This window comes from Protomyctophum bolini (genome assembly GCF_963924005.1).
Source record: "Protomyctophum bolini genome assembly, chromosome: 16".
NCBI classification, from domain to species: Eukaryota; Metazoa; Chordata; class Actinopteri; order Myctophiformes; family Myctophidae; genus Protomyctophum; species Protomyctophum bolini.
This window is the reverse complement of record NC_137877.1, coordinates 23,403,177-23,425,172: the sequence shown is the minus strand read 5'-3', so window position 1 is coordinate 23,425,172 and position 21,996 is coordinate 23,403,177. Positions and strand designations below refer to the sequence as shown.

At 43.7% G+C, this 21,996-nt stretch overlaps 1 protein-coding gene across 1 annotated transcript in view; it reads right to left on the bottom strand.

Annotated features, from left to right (window-relative positions):
• Positions 1 to 21,996, bottom strand: part of kif5c (kinesin family member 5C) — a gene marked incomplete at its 5' end in the record, with an annotated part of 41,468 nt that overhangs the window by 4,381 nt on the left and 15,091 nt on the right. Inside the window, 18 exons of the mRNA XM_080785691.1 lie at positions 575 to 791; positions 927 to 1,134; positions 1,414 to 1,518; positions 2,311 to 2,382; positions 2,620 to 2,680; positions 3,563 to 3,664; positions 3,811 to 3,920; positions 4,154 to 4,230; positions 4,502 to 4,619; positions 5,485 to 5,673; positions 8,071 to 8,217; positions 8,942 to 9,148; positions 11,592 to 11,660; positions 13,318 to 13,493; positions 18,834 to 18,982; positions 20,129 to 20,277; positions 20,530 to 20,634; positions 21,809 to 21,933. Coding sequence (XP_080641817.1) covers positions 575 to 791; positions 927 to 1,134; positions 1,414 to 1,518; positions 2,311 to 2,382; positions 2,620 to 2,680; positions 3,563 to 3,664; positions 3,811 to 3,920; positions 4,154 to 4,230; positions 4,502 to 4,619; positions 5,485 to 5,673; positions 8,071 to 8,217; positions 8,942 to 9,148; positions 11,592 to 11,660; positions 13,318 to 13,493; positions 18,834 to 18,982; positions 20,129 to 20,277; positions 20,530 to 20,634; positions 21,809 to 21,933 — 2,386 coding nt within the window. The remainder of the gene's footprint in view (positions 1 to 574; positions 792 to 926; positions 1,135 to 1,413; positions 1,519 to 2,310; positions 2,383 to 2,619; positions 2,681 to 3,562; positions 3,665 to 3,810; positions 3,921 to 4,153; positions 4,231 to 4,501; positions 4,620 to 5,484; positions 5,674 to 8,070; positions 8,218 to 8,941; positions 9,149 to 11,591; positions 11,661 to 13,317; positions 13,494 to 18,833; positions 18,983 to 20,128; positions 20,278 to 20,529; positions 20,635 to 21,808; positions 21,934 to 21,996) is intronic.

Genomic DNA, 21,996 nt, shown 5'->3' with positions numbered 1-21,996 from the left:
CACTGTCCAGAAGAATGGCATTGCACTCGACAGCAAGATTATTTTACTGTGTTTAATTTAGTCGGGGGCAATGTGTTCTCTTGAGCAGTGGTCTCCCACTCAAGGGTCCTTAAGGGGGTTCCCGGGGTGGGGGTGCAGTGTCCCCAAAGGAAGTTTAATAACTTTAACCCTATTGTAGATCGGCTATTCGAAAATAGACGATCTATAAGCTGCCAACGTGTTGCATCGCAACGCGTTGGGAACTTTGTACTTATAGTAGAAACAACTGACTCACTGGCACAAAATCTTTTCAGATGTTGGTCTGCAGCCAAATACAGATTCATTTGGGGATCCTTTGACATGAAAAACATTGAGAACCACTGCTCTTGAGACCCTTATCTGGGGAGATGCGGAATTGCGGATGGCCTGGAAAGTCACAATGTGACGCATTGTGAACGTCTATTTTATCTATTCATCTTACAACAAACGTATATAGAGCTTAATTAGTTAGATGTTAAAACAAATGTAACCTCAATGTAACTCACAGGCAACACACAACACAACTGCATGTGTTTAGTACAGCGCTGGGACCTACTTGCTCTGGTGCTGGGGGTGCTGAGGATGGGGGTTGGAGTGGGTCTGCTGAGGGTGGTGGCGGGGCTGCGACGGTTGGGGTTGGCGGGAGGTGTGGTGGTGACGGGGGCTGACGGGGGCTGGGCACCGCTGGACACCGCCCCGGATGGAATGTCCCATTGATGAAGACGAGGAGGGGTGCTGAGGTTGGTGCTGATGACCGGCGCGGATGGGCTTGGCTAGAAAACAAACAGGAGCATCCATATTCTGAGGGGGAGATTCACAGAAAATAGCCAATCTACAGTATTAGGTCATTTATAAGTGACTTTAAATCTTAACCCGTCATCTGACGGGTTGCGAGGCGATTACGGTACCTATCTGTGCTCTCCTGGACATGTTCTTGGAGCGCACAGCCTCCTTGATGCGGTCCACCTCCTGCTGGTAGCGCTTGCGGTCCCTCATGGCGCCCTCCTTGGCGTCCCTCAAGGTTTTTTCCAGGGCCTTCACCCGCTCTGCCGTGGCCCGCAGGCGCTTCTCCAGCTTGGGCAGCTCACAGCGCAGGTCTGCGTTGTCCCGCACCAGCTGTAGAACAACAGAGGATGCCGCAAACGTTTCAGCTTGAGAGCCAAAAGATACATTTGGTGTCTCCCCGGAAAACCCAGACTTACAAAAATACATCATGAATCAACCACTTAACGCAATAGTTTAACCCCCAAAAAATACTTATTTTCTATAATTTATTGATTGATGGATTGATTGATTTTTGTTGCGTTCCAGAGCCAATAATTTGATGACCAGCAAATTCAACTCAAAGATAGTGTGTGTTTTGTGTGTGTGCGCGCGTACCCGGTCCTAACTGACCTGTTTGTGGACCTTGGTAAGTTGCTCCAAGTTGTTTTCCAAGAAGATGATCCTCTGTTTCTGAGCCTGGCTTCCTCCAGCCTCATCACTGTCATTCTCTGCACTCTGAAAGGTCAGAGGTCACAGGATATAAAATTGTAATTCATAAAACACAGTGGGACAAAGACCAGAACATGTTGGCCCAGTTCACTACAGACAACATGACAACTGTTGGGCTGGCTTGAGTGTTGGCTGACTTGATGTGACAAAGGTCCTTTTCCCACAAAAGGAGCCATGAGATGGTGCAACAGTGACCTCATGTGGAGATCACTGGAAACACACAACAACCCACCGGAGACAAAAGACATGAATCCTGCCATTTGAGATAAGACAGAGCAAGAGGCAAGGGTAGAGAAATATAGTTACTCTAGACAATAACTAATACATGTATATACTCAACAGAATAACTCAGTATTTATTGATACTACTAAACAGAATGAGCCATTCTTTGCTTAAAGTTGTTCAAATGCAATTGTGTACAAAACTACAGTAATAAAATAGATGCTTGCTGAAAATGCATAAGAACAGATGTACATTTCTCTTTAGGTAGTCTTATGTCAGTGGTTCTCAAAGTGGTGTCCGGGGACAACAACAACTTCAAGCCTATACAGTACCTGCTTTATACAAAATCTTGAAAAACAAATCAGTGTTTTTCAAACCAATATTTTATACTCTTTGGCTATTAAAAATAGCAGATATAACAAGTTCATAGCATGTCACTTTGTTCCGTGCTACGAGTTTGAATATTTCACATTTTTGAAAAATCGTGAAAGTTTGTAACTTGACATGAAAAAGCTTGAGAACCAGTGGCCTATGTAAGCAGATGTACAATGAGTGCTGTTCTCTAAGTGTCCTTACGTTCTTCACCCGCAGATGCAGATCTTGGATGAAGACCTTGCGGAGGTTCAGTAGAGTCTGGAGCTCCTTAGCCTGAAGGGATGGAAGGACATGGACCTGACTCATCATCATGTCAGAAACCTCTCTTCTAACTTTTTATGTTTTTTCTTAAATTAACACCCTACTTGATCATACCACATGCAGCGTCACACAAAAGTATCAAAAGTAACAGATCCGCAAGCTCAATCTGTGTTCACAAGAGTCAGAGTAGATGTTGACCCTGAAATAATAATAAAATCAGAGTGTATGGTATTAAACTACGAAACGTACCACGGTCTCCTCCAAACCCTTCAGGTCTTCCTTGGCCTGTTCTCGTTTGTCGTTCATGAACCTGGTGGACAGAGGAAACTTTAGCTTTGCTTATAGAACATTTATACTCTGCTACTGCTGTACCTTCAATTTAAACCTGTGATTCTCAACCTGTGGGCCCGGGGACTGCCACTTTTTAAACCAGTGATTCTCAACCTGTGGCCCGGGGACTGCCACTTTTTAAACCTGTGGGCCGGGGACCGCCACTTTTTAAACCAGTGATTCTCAACCTGTGGCCCGGGGACTGCCACTTTTTAAACCAGTGATTCTCAACCTGTGGCCCGGGGACTGCCACTTTTTAAACCAGTGATTCTCAACCTGTGGGCGGGGGACCGCCACTTTTTAAACCAGTGATTCTCAACCTGTGGCCCGGGGACTGCCACTTTTTAAACCAGTGATTCTCAACCTGTGGGCGGGGGACCGCCACTTTTTAAACCAGTGATTCTCAACCTGTGGCCCGGGGGCTGCCACTTTTTAAACCAGTGATTCTCAACCTGTGGGCCAGGGACCGACCCACAGGTTTTTTCTCTCAGGCGATGCAGGGATAATGAGGTGGGCAGAGTGGCTCAAACTTAGAATTTACAATTTAGGCATTTAGCAGACGTAGGTGAACACGAGGTAATACATTAAATGCATAGATAGTAATCCAAGATCTTAGGTAAACTAAGAACAATCCAAATCATCAGTCTAAAATAAATAGTATATAACATAAATAAATAAAAATCTGTACACAAAACTAAACTTTAAAGACTATGGGATGTCAGGTCAACAAATGCACCTGTAAAAACCATCGGATGTCGGGTCAACAAATGCGCCCGGTATCTCTACATAACATGCTATCTAAATTTAATTTTAACCTTAAGACTGCCTGGACGTCAAGGCTAGCTAGGGGCAAAGTGCTTACACCAGTCTCTGCAGTTTCAGGTCTTTCTCCTGTTCCTCAGCCTTCAGCTTGTCATAGTCTGACTGCAGCCTGCTCTGCTGCAGCTGGAGAGCCTGGTTCAGACTGGCACAGACAGAGACAGCAACACGTTAAGGTCATGTTATGTATGGTTCATGTATGTTCCTGTCACATCAACACGTTAAGGTCATATATGTTCCCGTCACATGACCACATGTCAGCCCCTCTCGGTCTGGGCTCATAGTGCTCACTCTTTGAGTTCGTCCAGCAGCCTCTGCTTCTGCTCGATCTCGTCTCTCAGGCGGGACAGCTGTCTCTGGTGCACCTCTCTGTGGTTCTCCATCTGCTCCTCCAGGGTCTTCTACACACGCACACACACACACACACACACACACACACACACACACACACACACACACACACACACACACACACACACACACACACACACACACACACACACACACACACACACACACACACACACACACACACACACACACACACACACACATCCCAGATTGAGGCTTTTAATCCCGGATTGTTAGGATACTTATGGAAGATGCTTCTGCACATATTGCTAGTTTGTTGTACCTTCATCTCCACAGCATCCTGCAGTCTGATCATAGTCTCCTTCTCCTTGTCCATCACTGACCCCTCCTGCATCTTCCCTGAAGACGCCAAGAAGAAAGACTGATTGATTGATTGCTTGATTGATTGATCGATTGGATTGATTCATTGAATACAACATTTAAACAGCACGAGGTACAGTAATACATTAATTCAAGCTAAAAGGGATAACACAAAAAAAGTCCTGGGGACCCGTTTCCATTGTGGCCCTACAGTAGGTAATTCAATTCATCAACAAAACAAAACAAACAAAATAACACATCAACAAATACAAAACAGTCCAGAGGGAACCAGTGTCTTCCCTTCACTGACCCTGAGCCTTCAGTTTGGCCATCTCCTCCATCAGAGCATCGTGGCTCTCCTCCAGCTGTCTCTTCTTCTGCTCTACGTTCTGCATGTAGTCCGTCAGGGACTTGATCTTTGCCTGGTGCTGCGGATCATACAATGAGACACAACAATTAGGCAGGAGGAGGGGTTATGTCTGTGTACACATACTGTATGTACTGTACACATTATCCTTTTTGTCATGTCATGATGCAGGACTCGACATTACTTGAGCAATTGTTGTTGTCTATCACCCGTAATATTTTATGATTTTGTCATGGACAGACAGACACGCAACACGCATAAATATGAAACCATGGCATGTTATCGATCGTACTCACTGTGCGTATGTGTGAGCTGACAGGAGGACAGTTCTAACCTGGGACATGAGGAGCTGACAGGAGGACAGTTCTAACCTGGGACATGAGGAGCTGACAGGAGGACAGTTCTAACCTGGGACATGAGGAGCTGACAGGAGGACACTTCTAACCTGGGACATGAGGAGCTGACAGGAGGACACTTCTAACCTGGGACATGAGGAGCTGACAGGAGGACACTTCTAACCTGGGACATGAGGAGCTGACAGGAGGACACTTCTAACCTGGGACATGAGGAGCTGACAGGAGGACAGTTCTAACCTGGGACATGAGGAGCTGACAGGAGGACACTTCTAACCTGGGACATGAGGAGCTGACAGGAGGACACTTCTAACCTGGGACATGAGGAGCTGACAGGAGGACAGTTCTAACCTGGGACATGAGGAGCTGACAGGAGGACAGTTCTAACCTGGGACATGAGGAGCTGACAGGAGGACAGTTCTAACCTGGGACATGAGGAGCTGACAGGAGGACACTTCTAACCTGGGACATGAGGAGCTGACAGGAGGACAGTTCTAACCTGGGACATGAGGAGCTGACAGGAGGACAGTTCTAACCTGGGACATGAGGAGCTGACAGGAGGACACTTCTAACCTGGGACATGAGGAGCTGACAGGAGGACAGCTCCCTCTCGTTGGCCTGCATCCTGCGGCTGGTGTCCTGCAGAGTGCTCTCCAGCGTCTTGCTGCGCGTCACCAGGGACTTCACCTCTGACTTCATCTTGCTGATGTAGAGACGAGCCATGGTGAACTCCTCCTCCATCACGCTGCTGCTCTCCGCCATCTGAGGAGGGACCACCGCACACACACACACACACACACACACACACACAGGGTCAGTCAGGGGCCGTATCCATCCGTCCGTCTCTGTGTGTGTGTGTGTGTGTGTGTGTGTGTGTTGTGTGTGTGTGTGTGTGCATGAAATGCATAATCACCAATGCCAATCCATCTGTAACTCTGTGGATCCATTAAATAATAAATAATACAAAAATAAATAAATGAATGGCCTACTTTATCATACAAGAGTGTCACACAACATTTGTGAAAATAGCAGATCTACAAGCTCACAATAAGGAGCAATGTGACACGCGTTGAGCTTGTAGATCTGCTATACTGTAGCTTGAGGAATGGTTCGAGGGAGTTCAATGGACAGGTGGTGCTATGTTGAGAGGTTTTCACTATTGAGGGCTATCGCTCCTCAATCCGTTCTCTAGATTATATTATAGCTCTATGATTTCACAGTGTAAACGAGTCATGTGTTTAGGGGTAGGTATTTGTGTGGGTGCTTACAGTAGGGTGGTAGAGTACAGGGTATATAAGTGATGGTGCTACAGTAGGGTGGTAGAGTACAGGGTATATAAGTGATGGTGCTACAGTAGGGTGGTAGAGTACAGGGTGTATAAGTGATGGTGCTACAGTAGGGTGGTAGAGTACAGGGTGTATAAGTGATGGTGCTACAGTAGGGTGGTAGAGTACAGGGTGTATAAGTGATGGTGCTACAGTAGGGTGGTAGAGTACAGGGTGTATAAGTGATGGTGCTACAGTAGGGTGGTAGAGTACAGGGTATATAAGTGATGGTGCTACAGTAGGGTGGTAGAGTACAGGGTGTATAAGTGATGGTGCTACAGTAGGGTGGTAGAGTACAGGGTGTATAAGTGATGGTGCTACAGTAGGGTGGTAGAGTACAGGGTATATAAGTGATGGTGCTACAGTAGGGTGGTAGAGTACAGGGTGTATAAGTGATGGTGCTACAGTAGGGTGGTAGAGTACAGGGTGTATAAGTGATGGTGCTACAGTAGGGTGGTAGAGTACAGGGTGTATAAGTGATGGTGCTACAGTAGGGTGGTAGAGTACAGGGTGTATAAGTGATGGTGCTACAGTAGGGTGGTAGAGTACAGGGTGTATAAGTGATGGTGCTACAGTAGGGTGGTAGAGTACAGGGTGTATAAGTGATGGTGCTACAGTAGGGTGGTAGAGTACAGGGTATATAAGTGATGGTGCTACAGTAGGGTGGTAGAGTACAGGGTGTATAAGTGATGGTGCTACAGTAGGGTGGTAGAGTACAGGGTATATAAGTGATGGTGCTACAGTAGGGTGGTAGAGTACAGGGTGTATAAGTGATGGTGCTACAGTAGGGTGGTAGAGTACAGGGTATATAAGTGATGGTGCTACAGTAGGGTGGTAGAGTACAGGGTGTATAAGTGATGGTGCTACAGTAGGGTGGTAGAGTACAGGGTGTATAAGTGATGGTGCTACAGTAGGGTGGTAGAGTACAGGGTGTATAAGTGATGGTGCTACAGTAGGGTGGTAGAGTACAGGGTATATAAGTGATGGTGCTACAGTAGGGTGGTAGAGTACAGGGTGTATAAGTGATGGTGCTACAGTAGGGTGGTAGAGTACAGGGTGTATAAGTGATGGTGCTACAGTAGGGTGGTAGAGTACAGGGTGTATAAGTGATGGTGCTACAGTAGGGTGGTAGAGTACAGGGTATATAAGTGATGGTGCTACAGTAGGATGGTAGAGTACAGGGTATATAAGTGATGGTGCTACAGTAGGGTGGTAGAGTACAGGGTGTATAAGTGATGGTGCTACAGTAGGGTGGTAGAGTACAGGGTGTATAAGTGATGGTGCTACAGTAGGGTGGTAGAGTACAGGGTGTATAAGTGATGGTGCTACAGTAGGGTGGTAGAGTACAGGGTGTATAAGTGATGGTGCTACAGTAGGGTGGTAGAGTACAGGGTGTATAAGTGATGGTGCTACAGTAGGGTGGTAGAGTACAGGGTGTATAAGTGATGGTGCTACAGTAGGGTGGTAGAGTACAGGGTGTATAAGTGATGGTGCTACAGTAGGGTGGTAGAGTACAGGGTGTATAAGTGATGGTGCTACAGTAGGGTGGTAGAGTACAGGGTGTATAAGTGATGGTGCTACAGTAGGGTGGTAGAGTACAGGGTATATAAGTGATGGTGCTACAGTAGGGTGGTAGAGTACAGGGTATATAAGTGATGGTGCTACAGTAGGATGGTAGAGTACAGGGTGTATAAGTGATGGTGCTACAGTAGGGTGGTAGAGTACAGGGTATATAAGTGATGGTGCTACAGTAGGGTGGTAGAGTACAGGGTGTATAAGTGATGGTGCTACAGTAGGGTGGTAGAGTACAGGGTATATAAGTGATGGTGCTTACAGCTTTCAGGTCGCTGGTTCCCAGCACTCCTCCGATCTCACTGAGGTCCCTGAGCAGCAGGTTGAGGATCTCTGCTGCTCTCTTCCTGTGGTGACTGCTGAGGTCCTGGAGGCTAGACAGCTCCCTCTGCACCTCCTCCAGAGTGCTCTGGAAGCACACAAGCACACACACGCACACACGCACACACACACACACACACACACACCCACACCCACACCCACACCCACACCCACACCCACCCACCCACCCACCCACACACACACACACACACACACACACACGCACATGAACACCAGGGTTTCCTCTAGGCAATTTTGGGGCCAGTCACCATGACCGGCAAGATTACATTTTTTCTGGCCAGAGAACAAATGAATCGTCACATGCGTGTTTGCAGATCAGTGCATGTGTCGTTTGCCAAAAATAACTGAAGAAGTCTGTCAGGAGGGCAGATGAGTGCAACCGCTTGTGCAAATTATGCGCAAATTCATGTTAGGAATTTAGTTTGGTGGGACAGCAGAGTGCAGTTACAACATTAGGACAAGTGCAAAACAGGACAACACAAGCAAAAACAAAAACAACATAGTACAATGAATAATTAATAAATATAAACTGCAGAGAGTGTTCAGGTCAGTCAGAGCACAAGTCAAGACCATATGACTCTGAGTGGGGGTGGAGGGAGGATAGAAGGGGGTCAGGGGGGGACATCAGCAGCATTGAGGAGCAGGATAGGAGGTTTGAATGTCGGGCCTTCACAGTCTTTAGGGTCTTCCTGGCCCTCCTCAAAGCCCTACTCCTCAAAGCCCTCCTCAAGCAGGGGCAAGGGGCAGCCAATCACTATTTGACCAGCAGAGGGAGGTATATAATATCTCACCGTCTTGGTGTTGAGCTCGTCGTTGAGCTGCTCGTTGTGGCGGTTCCTGTTCTCCACCTCCTGGCTCTTGTGGTCATAGTTGACGGCCAGCTCCTCCAGCGCCTGCAGCACCTCCTTCACCTCCTCCTTGGAGGAGCCGTTCTCCCTCTGGAGGCGAGACAGCTCCTCCTGGAGGCGCTCGTAGTCCCTGCGGCTAGAGGCCAGCATCTGGAACACATCAATCACAGGTTTAACCCATTTAGGACTGAAATCTACAAATGTCTTCTAGATTCTGACAGTTTTCTGAAAAACCTATGTTTCTATGTCAGTGGTGCTCAACCTTTTTCATGTCAAGGACCCCCAGAATTATCTGCATTTGGCTGCGGACCCCCATCTGAAAACATGTTGTTCCAGGGACCTCCCCCAGAAGCAAAGCTTTGAGTTAAAAAACGTTTGCTCTGAAAGAATATATATTCAAAGATTTACGCCACATTTTCACGATTCTTCAAAAATAGCAGATCTACAAGCTTGTCTTATAGCAGTAATAGGGAGCAGGTTTTATAATTGTCCAATCACAAACTTTTTAGATAATCACAATTATTTTTGATAATCGTCATAATTGATTCCAGGTTGAAAAACATTTTCAAGAAATAGTTGGAAGTAGCAACTAGCAATTACATTTACATTACAATTACATTTACATTACATTTTATTTTTTGATTGTGCAATTTGTGATTACGAAGCCTAAAAAGGCTGGATTTCAGAAACACAATAGAAACGTTAATCACAAATGATTAATGGTCAACTTAAATGTTGTAATCGTGACAGGCCTAATGAGCAGCAGAACAAAACACTACTCTGTTGAAGCCTCATCCAAATGAGCACTTGACTCTGAGGGACTAAAGTGATAGAACAGCGACTGTCTCCGACTCCGTTCACCCTTGTTCAAAACGCTGTTCAAACCACTTCACAACGCTCACGGCTCCATAATAGCAGCGTTACCATGGCAATGCAGCTCTCATTGAAATGGCATCCCTACTGCTGTAAGTAGAGTCCATTAGTGAAGCAATGCATCATTCTGTGTAGGGACTGCAGTACAGTAGAGTAGGCTATTGTCATACTGTTATACCATGAAAATACTATGTAATATCGTCGCTTGAGACGTGTGGGGACAAAAGCAGTTTTTATTTAAGGTGGACAGTAATTGGTGGACAGTAATTAAGTACATTTACTTGAGTACTGCACCCATTTAGACCTGAGGCTGATTTTGAAATGGCCTTCTAAAACCTAAGGCAGCTTTATGAAAGACAACCTGAAACCCGAGGTTTTTCTGAGAAACTTCACAGAATTGAATGTGAAAAGGACCTACAAGGAGCCGTGCACGCATTCCCGGCTTCAGAGATAAAGTAACGCTCTCTCGGCAGCCGGTCTAAATGTGTTTTAAGTACATTTTACGAGTATTCATATTATGAGTATTCTCATATGATTTTTACCAACATTTCTAATAGAAATCTTTTACTTTTGACTTGAAAGATATATCAGAAAATATATCAGCAATTAACTAGCCTCAAGCCCTATTTTAGTTTTTCTCCAATAGTGAAAACAGCAAGCTCACAAATCGGCTATTTTCACTATTCTGAAAATGTCAGAATATTCTATTTACATTTTTGGGGAAATGTTCTAGATTTCAAAATGCACTTTCAAAAGTCATATTTTGTACATTTGAATACTTATATACTTATATATACTTTGTTGACCACTGAACAAATATAGCAGTACTTTACCTGTATGTTCGTTCTATTTTATTCTCTTATGGACATGAGCCTGTAGTCAAATGCTAATGCTATACTCTGCCACTAGATAGCGCCCAGCACTAACATAACTGAGGTCACATTATATAGGCTGTATGACACCTGGCGATTAATGTTTTATTAGTAATAGATGTGTATATTCCACACTGATGTAATTAATTATATTAATGTTTTATTAGTAATAGATGTGTATATTCCACACTGATGTAATTAATTATATCCAGCAATTAATGTAAAAAAATTAGAGAATACTACTTCTCTAGCTCGTCTGATTTTTAAGTCCTTGTGTATCACCTTTGAATTATTTTGTGAATTATGTTGTGTGAAATAAACAAACAAACAAACAAACAACAAACAATAAATATACAAATCCTTGTGGACCTTTTTAGCGATAAAGGAAGTTGTGCTTATATCAGACAGGTGTGTTGACATCAGACAGGTGTGATCATATCAGACAGGTGTGATCATATCAGACAGGTGTGTTGACATCAGACAAGTGTGATCATATCAGACAGGTGTGATCATATCAGACAGGTGTGTTGACATCAGACAGGTGTGATCATATCAGACAGGTGTGATGACTTCAGACAGGTGTGATCATATCAGACAGGTGTGATCATATCAGACAGGTGTGATGACATCAGACAGGTGTGATGACATCAGACAGGTGTGATCATATCAGACAGGTGTGATGACATCAGACAGGTGTGATGACATCAGACAGGTGTGATCATATCAGACAGGTGTGATGACATCAGACAGGTGTGATCATATCAGACAGGTGTGATGACAGGTGTGATGACATCAGACAGGTGTGATCATATCAGACAGGTGTGATGACATCAGACAGGTGAGCTCACCTCATCCTGGTCAATGGTCTGCTCTCTGAACTTCTCCGCCATCTGGCTGTGTTGGTTGATCTCATCATCCTGGGAACACAAGGAGAGACACCATGACTCAGCAAGGTCTGCATGACTTACACGAAATAGATCCATGAGTCATGATGGGCCCAGGTGGCAAGGATCCGCTTTTGAACAAGCCAATGAGGAAGTAATTCAAACGCTGCAGTTCTCATTAATGGCCGGCCTAGAGAGAGAGGGTGGCGCTATTTCCCCTCCTGCTGGTTGCAGAAGAATTTGTCTTGCTTACCCAGACGACTGTTCCACAATCTCAGAATGCTATATGGAGTCTGGAACTATACCTACACAAAGCTGGCCATCTGTTCATCATTTCCGTTCATGACAAAATATATCTTTACATATTACCGGAAGCATTTGAAAATTGTGGGAGGCAACAGTCTGGCCATGGACTACGTACAGAAGAATTAACCACATTTGTTTACAGTCTATGGATTATACAGGGCACACTTTCAACCATAGCACCACGAACCCTGTGTCATTCCTCTATTTATGTAAACGGTACACCTACCTAATTGTGTTTTGAAGGAAGGCTTTGGGATGCAGGCCAATGTTTATGTTTACCACTAACTGAAGAGGGATTTTGGGGCCAATTAGCCTGCCTAATGAAAATGATATTACCACCAATTATACACTATGTCCCACATGTATAATATCCCATATGAATAGACAGATTCTTGGCCATCTCAGTATCATTTATTTGTTATTACAGCATTAACATAAATCTCATTATAGACCTATTATGAAATCATAATAGAGAAATAATATAGAAGACCCCTGCTTACACAAGAAGATTTGTACTCATCTGTATATTAATATAAAATATTACATAGGGTGCTTCAGGCTAATGAAATCATTATGGCTGCACTTGGCAGCTCTCTTCTCTTTCTATATGCACTTGGCAGCTCCCAGCTGTGTGGATGTGTGTGATTTGATACTTGTGCTATTGTTAGTGGTCGAAAGTAAATTATTCATGTATTGTACAGTTCAGGTATTTTTACTTTACTGGAGTATTTCAAATGTTCTATACTTTTACTCCACTACATCTCAGAGATAAATATTGTGTGATTGCGTGACGCAACATGCTCCACAAGAAAGTGGAGCATATCACTGCAGTTCTTTAATCCTTACACTGGCTCCCTGTGTGTCCTAGAGTTGATTTCAAAATATAACTCTTGGTCTATAAAGCTTTAAACGGTTTAGGGCCCAAATACATCTCTGATCTTGTGCGATATGATGAACCATCCATTCCAGACCTCTCAGGTTATCTGGGAAAGGTCTGCTTTTTGACCGTATGACCAAAAATAAATGTGTGGAAGCAGCTTTTAGTTTGTATGCACCACATTGCAGCTCTATTTAAAAAAAAGTGTTTTTTGACTGGAGGTTCATATTTTGACAGCAGGAATCGCCTGTCATAATTTGACCCCCCAGTATTAGGATGTATTAGGATGTTGAACCAGCCAACACTCCCCACTGACAGGTAGTCAGTGTTCTCCAATGAACCAATAGGGAGGCAGCGTCCGTTGCTAGTTTGATCCGCCCCTCTCTATGCCAAGAAAAGCACAAGGTTCTTTTAGGCTAGGGATAGGCATATGACCACGTTCCACCTAGGCAAGGCACCAAAGAAAGGGGTAGTCCTGTTGCTAGGCGACACACACATCAAACAAACCTTGTCGTCCAGCTGCTGGTAGAGGTCTGTGATGAGGGTCTCATACTGGCTTTTCTCCTCATTGGCCAGAGGTGCTGGGGGCGGGGCCAATGCCTCGATGATGGGCGTGGCCTCGCTGCCACCAGCAGCCTTCTTCTCTTTGCTACTCAGCTGCTCCTCCACTGGAACAGCCTCCCCTGCAGGCCAGACATAGATATTACACAAAGCAGGGAGTTTATTACATGGTCAATCACTGAATAGGGCGGCTATATGCATAGCAACCATATAGAGGGTATGCGCATGCATAAAGTGAATGGCAAATCGAGCGGCAAAGTGAGTTTAACATTGCTTAATGTTGTTAATGCAATCATATTGGACTTTTCTGATTGGATGTATGGGCTGTCGATGCCATAAAGTTGTCTTTTGCCACTCAGTAGGCGTTCCCGCATAACTTCCTGGTTTGATGATGATGTCATGCGCATACCCTCTATTAGAAAGAAATTGAGCTGCTTCCTTACTTTCTTCACAGGTTGTACCAATTACGGTATGCTAATTAAGGTTGTATTCTGTTCTGGCCAAACAGAGTCAGGGTGCTCATATTGTGCATGTTGGCTCACTGGAAACATGGGGTCCAGAGACCCTCATTGTTCCTTGAGGGGTTTCCGAGTGGCCCCCTCCGGGTTTGTAACTCTGAGAGTGTACAAATGGAACCAAATTGACCTGTAAGAGTACATTTTGTATTGTGTACAGTACACTCTGCTCTCAAGTCAAAAAGGTGTGGGCACCCCTGGTGTACACTCTCAGGCGCCAGTCACACCTTTATGGTGGTCCTTGAAATGAAAATGTTTGAGGCCACTGTGCACTGTACACTAAATGGAACAGAGCCTTCATTATAATCATTGGTAACACCTGTGAAGGAAGCAAGGAAGGGGCCCAATTTCTTTCCAATATGGCTAATGTGCATATAGAGCCCATTTATAGGTCTGTTCTTTTTTTATACTGACTGCTGAACTCAATAACAGACCTCTTAATCAAAGACTCAGAGAATGTGGCTCATATCAATATGTGCAGCTTGATGTTTCCATATCCAATGAAAAAAAGACAATAATATAATATACAGATAAACAAGAATGTTTTTTTGCATTGCACTGGACGCACCTGGCAAAACTTAATGGACTACTATCATTACCGTAAGCTGTTTTGTTGTTACTTTTGGGTCAATTCATACTGTCATGTCTTTATTAAGTAGCCATGTAATAAGCAGGAAAATATAAACTGGCACAGCTAAGATATTGGAAGATTTCATATCCACAGACAGACAGACAGACAGACAGACAGAGGTAATAATGACAGACAGAGAGAATCAGGGAGGTAGAGAAATATGAGAGCTGAGAGACAGACAGACAGACCTGCCAGGACCATTTGTGCAGGAGAAATATTGCACTGAGCTATGAATAATTTGACAGCTGAGGAGCCTGGTACCCGCTGGCGGCGTCTGGGCCTCCCCTATAGAGCACAGCATCCCAGAACACGGCTAGAGGTGTACACGTAATCCGGCTTCAACACATGGAGCCAGGATGGGAACCATTTGGCCAAGAAAGATGGGTGGTTTTTCAAACTTAAAGGACAGCCAGATGGGCCACGATTTATTTGCGTGCCAATGCATTCCTTTTGACTGTTGGATGTTAAAGATGTATACATCAGAAATCAGAAAATATAAATATAAATAATATGCAAGTAAGGTCACCAGTGATCAAAACTTCCTTCTGGCTGCACTGTTAGGCCTAGCTATTTGTGACAAGACTATTTAACCGTTTTACCCATTTTATACTTTGTTGTACGGCATGTTGCGAACACAGATTTAGGCATTAGAACAATGTGGAGAAAAGTCACAGCTGTCTGAGTGACCCTTTAGAGAGAACAATTAGAGGCTGAATGAGTGTGTGTGTGTGTGTGTGTGTGTGTGTGTGTGTGTGTGTGTGTGCGTGCGTGCGACGCCGTGCGTGCGTGCCTTTACTGTATTAACACATGGGTGCACTTTCTTGCTTCTTGCATGTTGGTGGAAGTGTCGGGTTTAATCATGCAGAGTAAAAAGGGGCATTGTGAGATGCCAGACGGCACGCTGGCATTTCCGAGCGTGAGGTGGCTCTTTATATCTGTCGCTAAGCTGCCGTGCATGTTTTTGAATGTGTTATCACACCTGAGAGAGCAGAGAGGAGGAGGAGGAAGGAGTACACAGCAAACAACTGATCCGTCCATGAGACAGTATAATTTAGAATATAATGTATTGCATTTTTATAGCGCTTTTCCAAGTGCTCAAAGCGCAGTACAATGGTCCATTCATTCATACATTGGGAGGTGAAGCGGCAAACAGTCAATCCCAGCGTCCTCACTTCTCATACCGTATTCACACACCAATGGTGTCAAGCTAGCACCGACCGACTCATTGGAGGTAATGTAGGGTTCAGTGTCTTGCCGAAGGACACTTCAACATGTGGACAGGAGGAGCCGGGATTCGAACCGCCGACCCACGGATCATTGGACGACCTGCTCTACTACATCCTGAGCCACAGCCTCCCCAAATATGTATCAGTATCCATAGTAATAGTGGCGAGTGTGACGACACACGCTTCCATCTCTCTCAACATTTACTACAACACACTGCAGTGACAACCCACTAATAAGTACATTTACGTATCACAGATAAATACATTGTCTCATTATGTCCAATTCTCATTGCCATGCAATGAGAATTGATAGAGCAGTGAAATTGAAAGGAAATGGGGAAAGAGACACAAAGCAATTATTATGAAAACATGGTTTCATCCAGAGGTTCAGGCATAGTGGCTTGCACTAATATTGCACTGTAGCATTCAATTTCAGCACACATCCTTATAAGTGGGCTCAGGATCAGTGGAATGTTGCAGCGCAGTCCAACAGACATTCTGCTCCAGTTGAAGTCTAAGTGAACCACATGACATGAAGTCAGAGCAAATAATAAGATTATTAGTTTGAAAAGAAATCATTCCGGTCAGCCTGGGATATTATTACATTGAGATGGCAATTTGCCTGCTGCTCAGAATGCTGTCATCAATGGAACCAGGGTTATTATGGTAAGGTAAAACTAGAATAGGGGAAAAACATAGGGCACACTGCCCTATGTGTGTTAATTGTTTCCCTTCTTGACTTTCATTAGAACAATCATGTCAGAGAGAGACAGAGAACATGAGTGTAATGGTAACAGAATATTGTACCCATACGGTTAATGAGCTTGTTAAATGAGACTTGGATAAACAACGTTCCACATTCCTCCTGCAAAGGCTTCTGTCCCTGACAAGGCAGTAGGGGTCTAACATACTGTAGAGCAAACTTTTTCATTTCAAGGACCCCCATGGTCGCTGTTGGGGCAGAAAGCTCTCATCTCCATTAAAACGTTTTTTTTGTGTTTTTTGATGAATCCATGACCTACTTGATCATACTACAGTGTCACACATAAGCATACACTTTTACCTCTTTCTTAGGTAATATTTCACAATTTGGCTAATGTTTGAATTTTCTTTTATAGCACAGTTTGTTGGTTACATTTGACGTAGTAATAGTCTTATTATTATCCTATTTCTTTCCATTTCATTTTAAAGGTATTAAAAAGGTCTTAAAAGTCCTTAACTTGTCACTTTGGAAATGTGCAGTGTATTTTCACTCTTTTTATTCATGGATTTCTTAGATTTGTTTGTTTTAAAATGTATAAAATTATTTTACATTATTAAATAATGTATATACTGGTATATATTTTTAATGTAGGAAAAGAGTCATGACCCATAGAAATTGGTCTGTGACCCACAAATATGGTATGGTATGGGAACCCTGTAGATGACAGGAGGGTTTTGCCTCTGATGTACTCATCAACATGCTGATCAGACTCACACTCACTGGGCATTCAAGTCACGTCTCACCACAATTGCTGCCGTTCACTCTCTCTGCCTGTCGCTCTATTATCGTTCGCATATTACTTTGCATCTGTCTCTCTGCCACTTCTCTCTCCATCATCACACTGGTCCAATTCCTTGTTGTACCATTGTGTTTTTCTCTCCATAAAACATCTCAAGAGATATTTGAGACAATGTTAAAAAAAAAACGCTTCAAATGGGAGGTGTTCACTTCAGAAACGTTCCTAAATATATATACAGTAAATAGACAATATATCGCTCACACATTTTTGTCAAATTAAAAGCCCTATATACTGTACATCATTGACCATGGTCTTATTAAAAGCCCTATATACTGTACATCATTGACCATGGTCTTATTAAAAACCCTATATACTGTACATCATTGACCATGGTCTATATAAACCCTATATACTGTACATCATTGACCATGGTCTATATAAACCCTATATACTGTACATCATTGACCATGGTCTATATAAACCCTATATACTGTACATCATTGACCATGGTCTATATAAACCCTATATACTGTACATCATTGACCATGGTCTATATAAACCCTATATACTGTACATCATTGACCATGGTCTATATAAACCCTATATACTGTACATCATTGACCATGGTCTATATAAACCCTATATACTGTACATCATTGACCATGGTCTATATAAACCCTATATACTGTACATCATTGACCATGGTCTATATAAACCCTATATACTGTACATCATTGACCATGGTCTTATTAAAAACCCTATATACTGTACATCATTGACCATGGTCTCCCAACGGAGAGAACACCATAATGTTCCTCAACGGGGTAGAGGATTCATGGCCATTGCCGTAGATGTAGGTCAATTGAAGCCTATTTTTTTATACTACGCTTACCGCCATTGCCGTTGATTAATGGCAATTGCACTTTTATAGTGCATTCGATTGATCGAGCCATAATGCTACTTACATTAGCCGGTTAGCTAGCTATGTTGTTGTCACAGCACTGGATCGACCATCTTAATCTTAATAATGCATTCTATCTGTTTCTTTCAATCGCCTGTATCTCCTATTCCTTGTCCCAGATGGCATTTTTGGTCAAAACAACGTTTCTTTGACGGCACAGAGCCGACGATGTGGAGCTCTCCAGTGCCCTGGTTTGGATTCATATTGTAAACAAGGCCTGTCCAGGCTCCGTTGAGCTTACTAGGATAATACTACTTCCTGTAGACTGGAAATGTGGCTTTTCAAAATAAGAGCTCAAATGGGAAAAATGCTGGCGTGAATTAGATCCTAATTTTTCAATAAATGCTAGCGCTGTAAGTGTTAAGTTAAGTAAGTCACAAGAATGAAAAATATTGTAGTCTAGCTTTGCCAGGTGCGTTTATTATGACTGCTGAAGTGGAATATTAATCTCTAAATTACAAGTGAGTCTTTTGTTGAGTACATTGTCAAGAATCTTCACTGGATTTAACCTCAAGACTGGCCTAGGGTTGAGCACGCCAGCACCCCTCCGCTTTCTCTCTCTCTCTCTCTCTCTCTCTCTCTCTCTCTCTCTCTCTCTCTCTCTCTCTCTCTCTTTGGTCCTCTCACCTTTCCTCCAGCGCTTCAGTTCGTTCTCCAGTTTCTGGATCATGATCTTCAGAGTTCTCGTCTTGTCTTTCTCCTTCTCGTATTTCTTCTTCCACTCCTCCGCCGTCAGCTCCAGGTTCACGGACACCGTGTTCTTGATGGTCTTGGCCCTGCAGAGCCCAGTGAGGAGAGTTATACACCAGTTGACAGGTGGATGGAGGAGGACATTAATACACCAGTACATGACAGGTGGATGGAGGAGGACATTAATACACCAGTACATGACAGGTGGATGGAGGAGGACATTAATACACCAGTACATGACAGGTGAATGGTCCAGTCATCATCTTTGTTGATCACAGACGGTTTGGATGATGGATGGATGGATGGATGGATGGATGGATGATCATACTACAGCATCACACAAAAGCATAAAAAGTAGCAGATCTAACTAGCATTCACCTGCTGACACACAGCTCCTCCACCACGCTAACCATGCATGACCCTGTCACTCTGGCATGATGCACTCACACTACACCCCCTTTGAGAAACCCTGCACTACAGTACCACCCAATGCTGGTGGCTCCCAAGTCAATCATCTTGATTATTGGCCTCTGAAACAGACTGGGTCTGTAAAACCCAAGCCTACACAAATCAATAAGAAGTAAGTTATTTTTAGGGGGACCACCTCGCTCGCTGTTAGGGTAACAGTGGTTCTGGAGCGGTCTCCAACTGTAGTCAAAATAAGGACAACTATTTCGAGACTCACCGCATCAAGGGCAGTTTTATATTGATGTTGAAACTAAAGACTATAGAGCGCCGCAGTCCCGCCCCCTTTCAGAAAAGCGAGTGGCCCAGGAAGTGGAAGCCCCATGCATTCTCCCATCGGCACTTTTAATATAATTTATTTAAAGACGGTTACGCCGCGGACAAAGCCAATTCGGATCGTGACGAATCATGACAATGAACACAATATTTTGGGCCGATCAAATAATTTATAAGACGAAAAATAAAACAAATAGTGTTGTCTCCTGACTTTCTTTTCTTCTTTCTAATGATTTGATCGTCCCAAAATATTGTGTTCATTGTCATGATTCGTCACGATCCGAATTGGCTTTGTCCGCGGCGTAACCGTCTTTAAATAAATTAGATTAAAAGTGCCGATGGGAGAATGCATGGGGCTTCCACTTCCTGGGCCACTCGCTTTTCTGAAAGGGGGCGGGGACTGCGGCGCTCTATACTCCTTGGTGGGAAAAGTCTCTTCTTCTTCTTTTCAGCCCTAGTGGAGTGCAGCGTAGCACTGTTAGCAGACCCACCTCTGTCCAAACATGAGAGTGGACTTGATCTCTGCCTCGTTGTAGACGGACGGGGAGCAGCAGATGACAATGGTGGTGCGACAGTTCCCCCCCAGAGAGTCCTGGAGGATGCGGGTCATCTTGCTGTCCCTGTAGGGGACATGAGTTTTCTATAGGACAGGACAAGACAGAGAGAGACAAACCAATGAGCTGTCCCTGTATGGGACGTGTGTTTTCTAACCAATAGGACAGGACAGGACAGGACAAGACAGAGAGAGACAAACCAATGAGCTGTCCCTGTATGGGTCGTGTGTTTTCTAACCAATAGGACAGGACAGTCCTTACAATCTCTGTAAAGCGCCTTGGAAAAAGGCGCTATATAAATGCACCATTTACCATTTACAGACAGACAGACAACTCACGGTTCCCTCTGCCAGAGCAGAGATGACGTTCCCCAGGGCAGACAGAGACTTATTGATGTTCTTGGCTTCATCCAGCACGGCTCCCTCTGCCCCAGTTTTACTGACCTGGAAAACGTGGAAGACAAACACACACAAGGCTTTACATGTATCTATACCTGCAACATTAGGGCTATGAAAAACAGGGACATTTTATGGGGTATTGGCAAATGGACTACCTTCAATGCAGCCTAAACACATTATTAATGGAATATTACAAAGATGTGAAAGTAAAAGACCTTTCATTACTCAGGATAAAAATGAATACAATTTTGAAAATGTACCAAAAAAGTGATCAAATGTCAACTTTGGATGAAGCATTGGATAAAATGATTCCTTGTTTCACTGTTCTAATGGTCAATAAGCAGTAATGCAGTATTTTGTCTTGGTGATCTTCACACTACTCAGTCAGACACGCCCTTGCCCTACATAAAAATATGTATAAAAGAATATACAAAAAGGAGTAGGAATGAAGAATATGCTTTCATTCCAATCCCTATTTTTTACTATTTAAAAATGAACTTAAATCAGGTTTGTGCATACATTGCACATTTAGGAACACATCGGGAGAATGGGTCCAAAATAGGGAGACTCCTGTGAGAATGTGTGTAGTATTGCCAGGTATACAGATGTGAGGGATAATAATAATAACTTAAGAAATCATAAAGCATAACGGGGGTAAAGGTTCACTCCTAAGGGGAATGTTCTAAAATGAGGATGACTCCATGTCTCTTATTTTATGAATCTTTAGAGCAAATATACTTTGCCTGTGGGTGTGAGACCGGAAACACACTGCTGTTCTTGTGAGACATTCTTCTGTCTCTATCATTTCAAGGAGCCCCACTTTATGCATTATTAGGCCACAGCCCCCATTTATCTCTGGGACAGATTTGTTCAAAACACAAATGACAGATTTGTTTTTTACTTTGTTTTAATCCATGTATTTCTTTTGGCAATGTTTTTTTTTTAATATATATATAATATTAACAATAAAAACTAAAGTTAGGAAACCAAAAATAAAGTGACCCATATAAATGTGTCCGTGACCCACAAATGGGGAACCAGTGCCAGTACCAGTGCTCAGAGCACTGGGGAACCAGTGCTCTAGAAACCCCCCCATGAACCATCTTGTGTCCTGTCCCCGTCCCACACACACACACACACACACACACACACACACACACACACACACACACACACACACACACCGTGTGGAACCAAAGTAGAGAGAGGATCCGCCTACCTTCTCGCTTCCAGCAAGGTCCACCAGATAGAGCTTCCCTGACAGCTTCATCTCCGTCTCCGTGTTCTCCTGCTTGATGTTGATGAGGAAGATGCTGTGACTGCGGGAGCTGTGCTCGTTCATGTCTACAGGAGAACACAGAGGCACATGATTTAGTACTGATGATAGAAGTATGCATTGTCGGACAG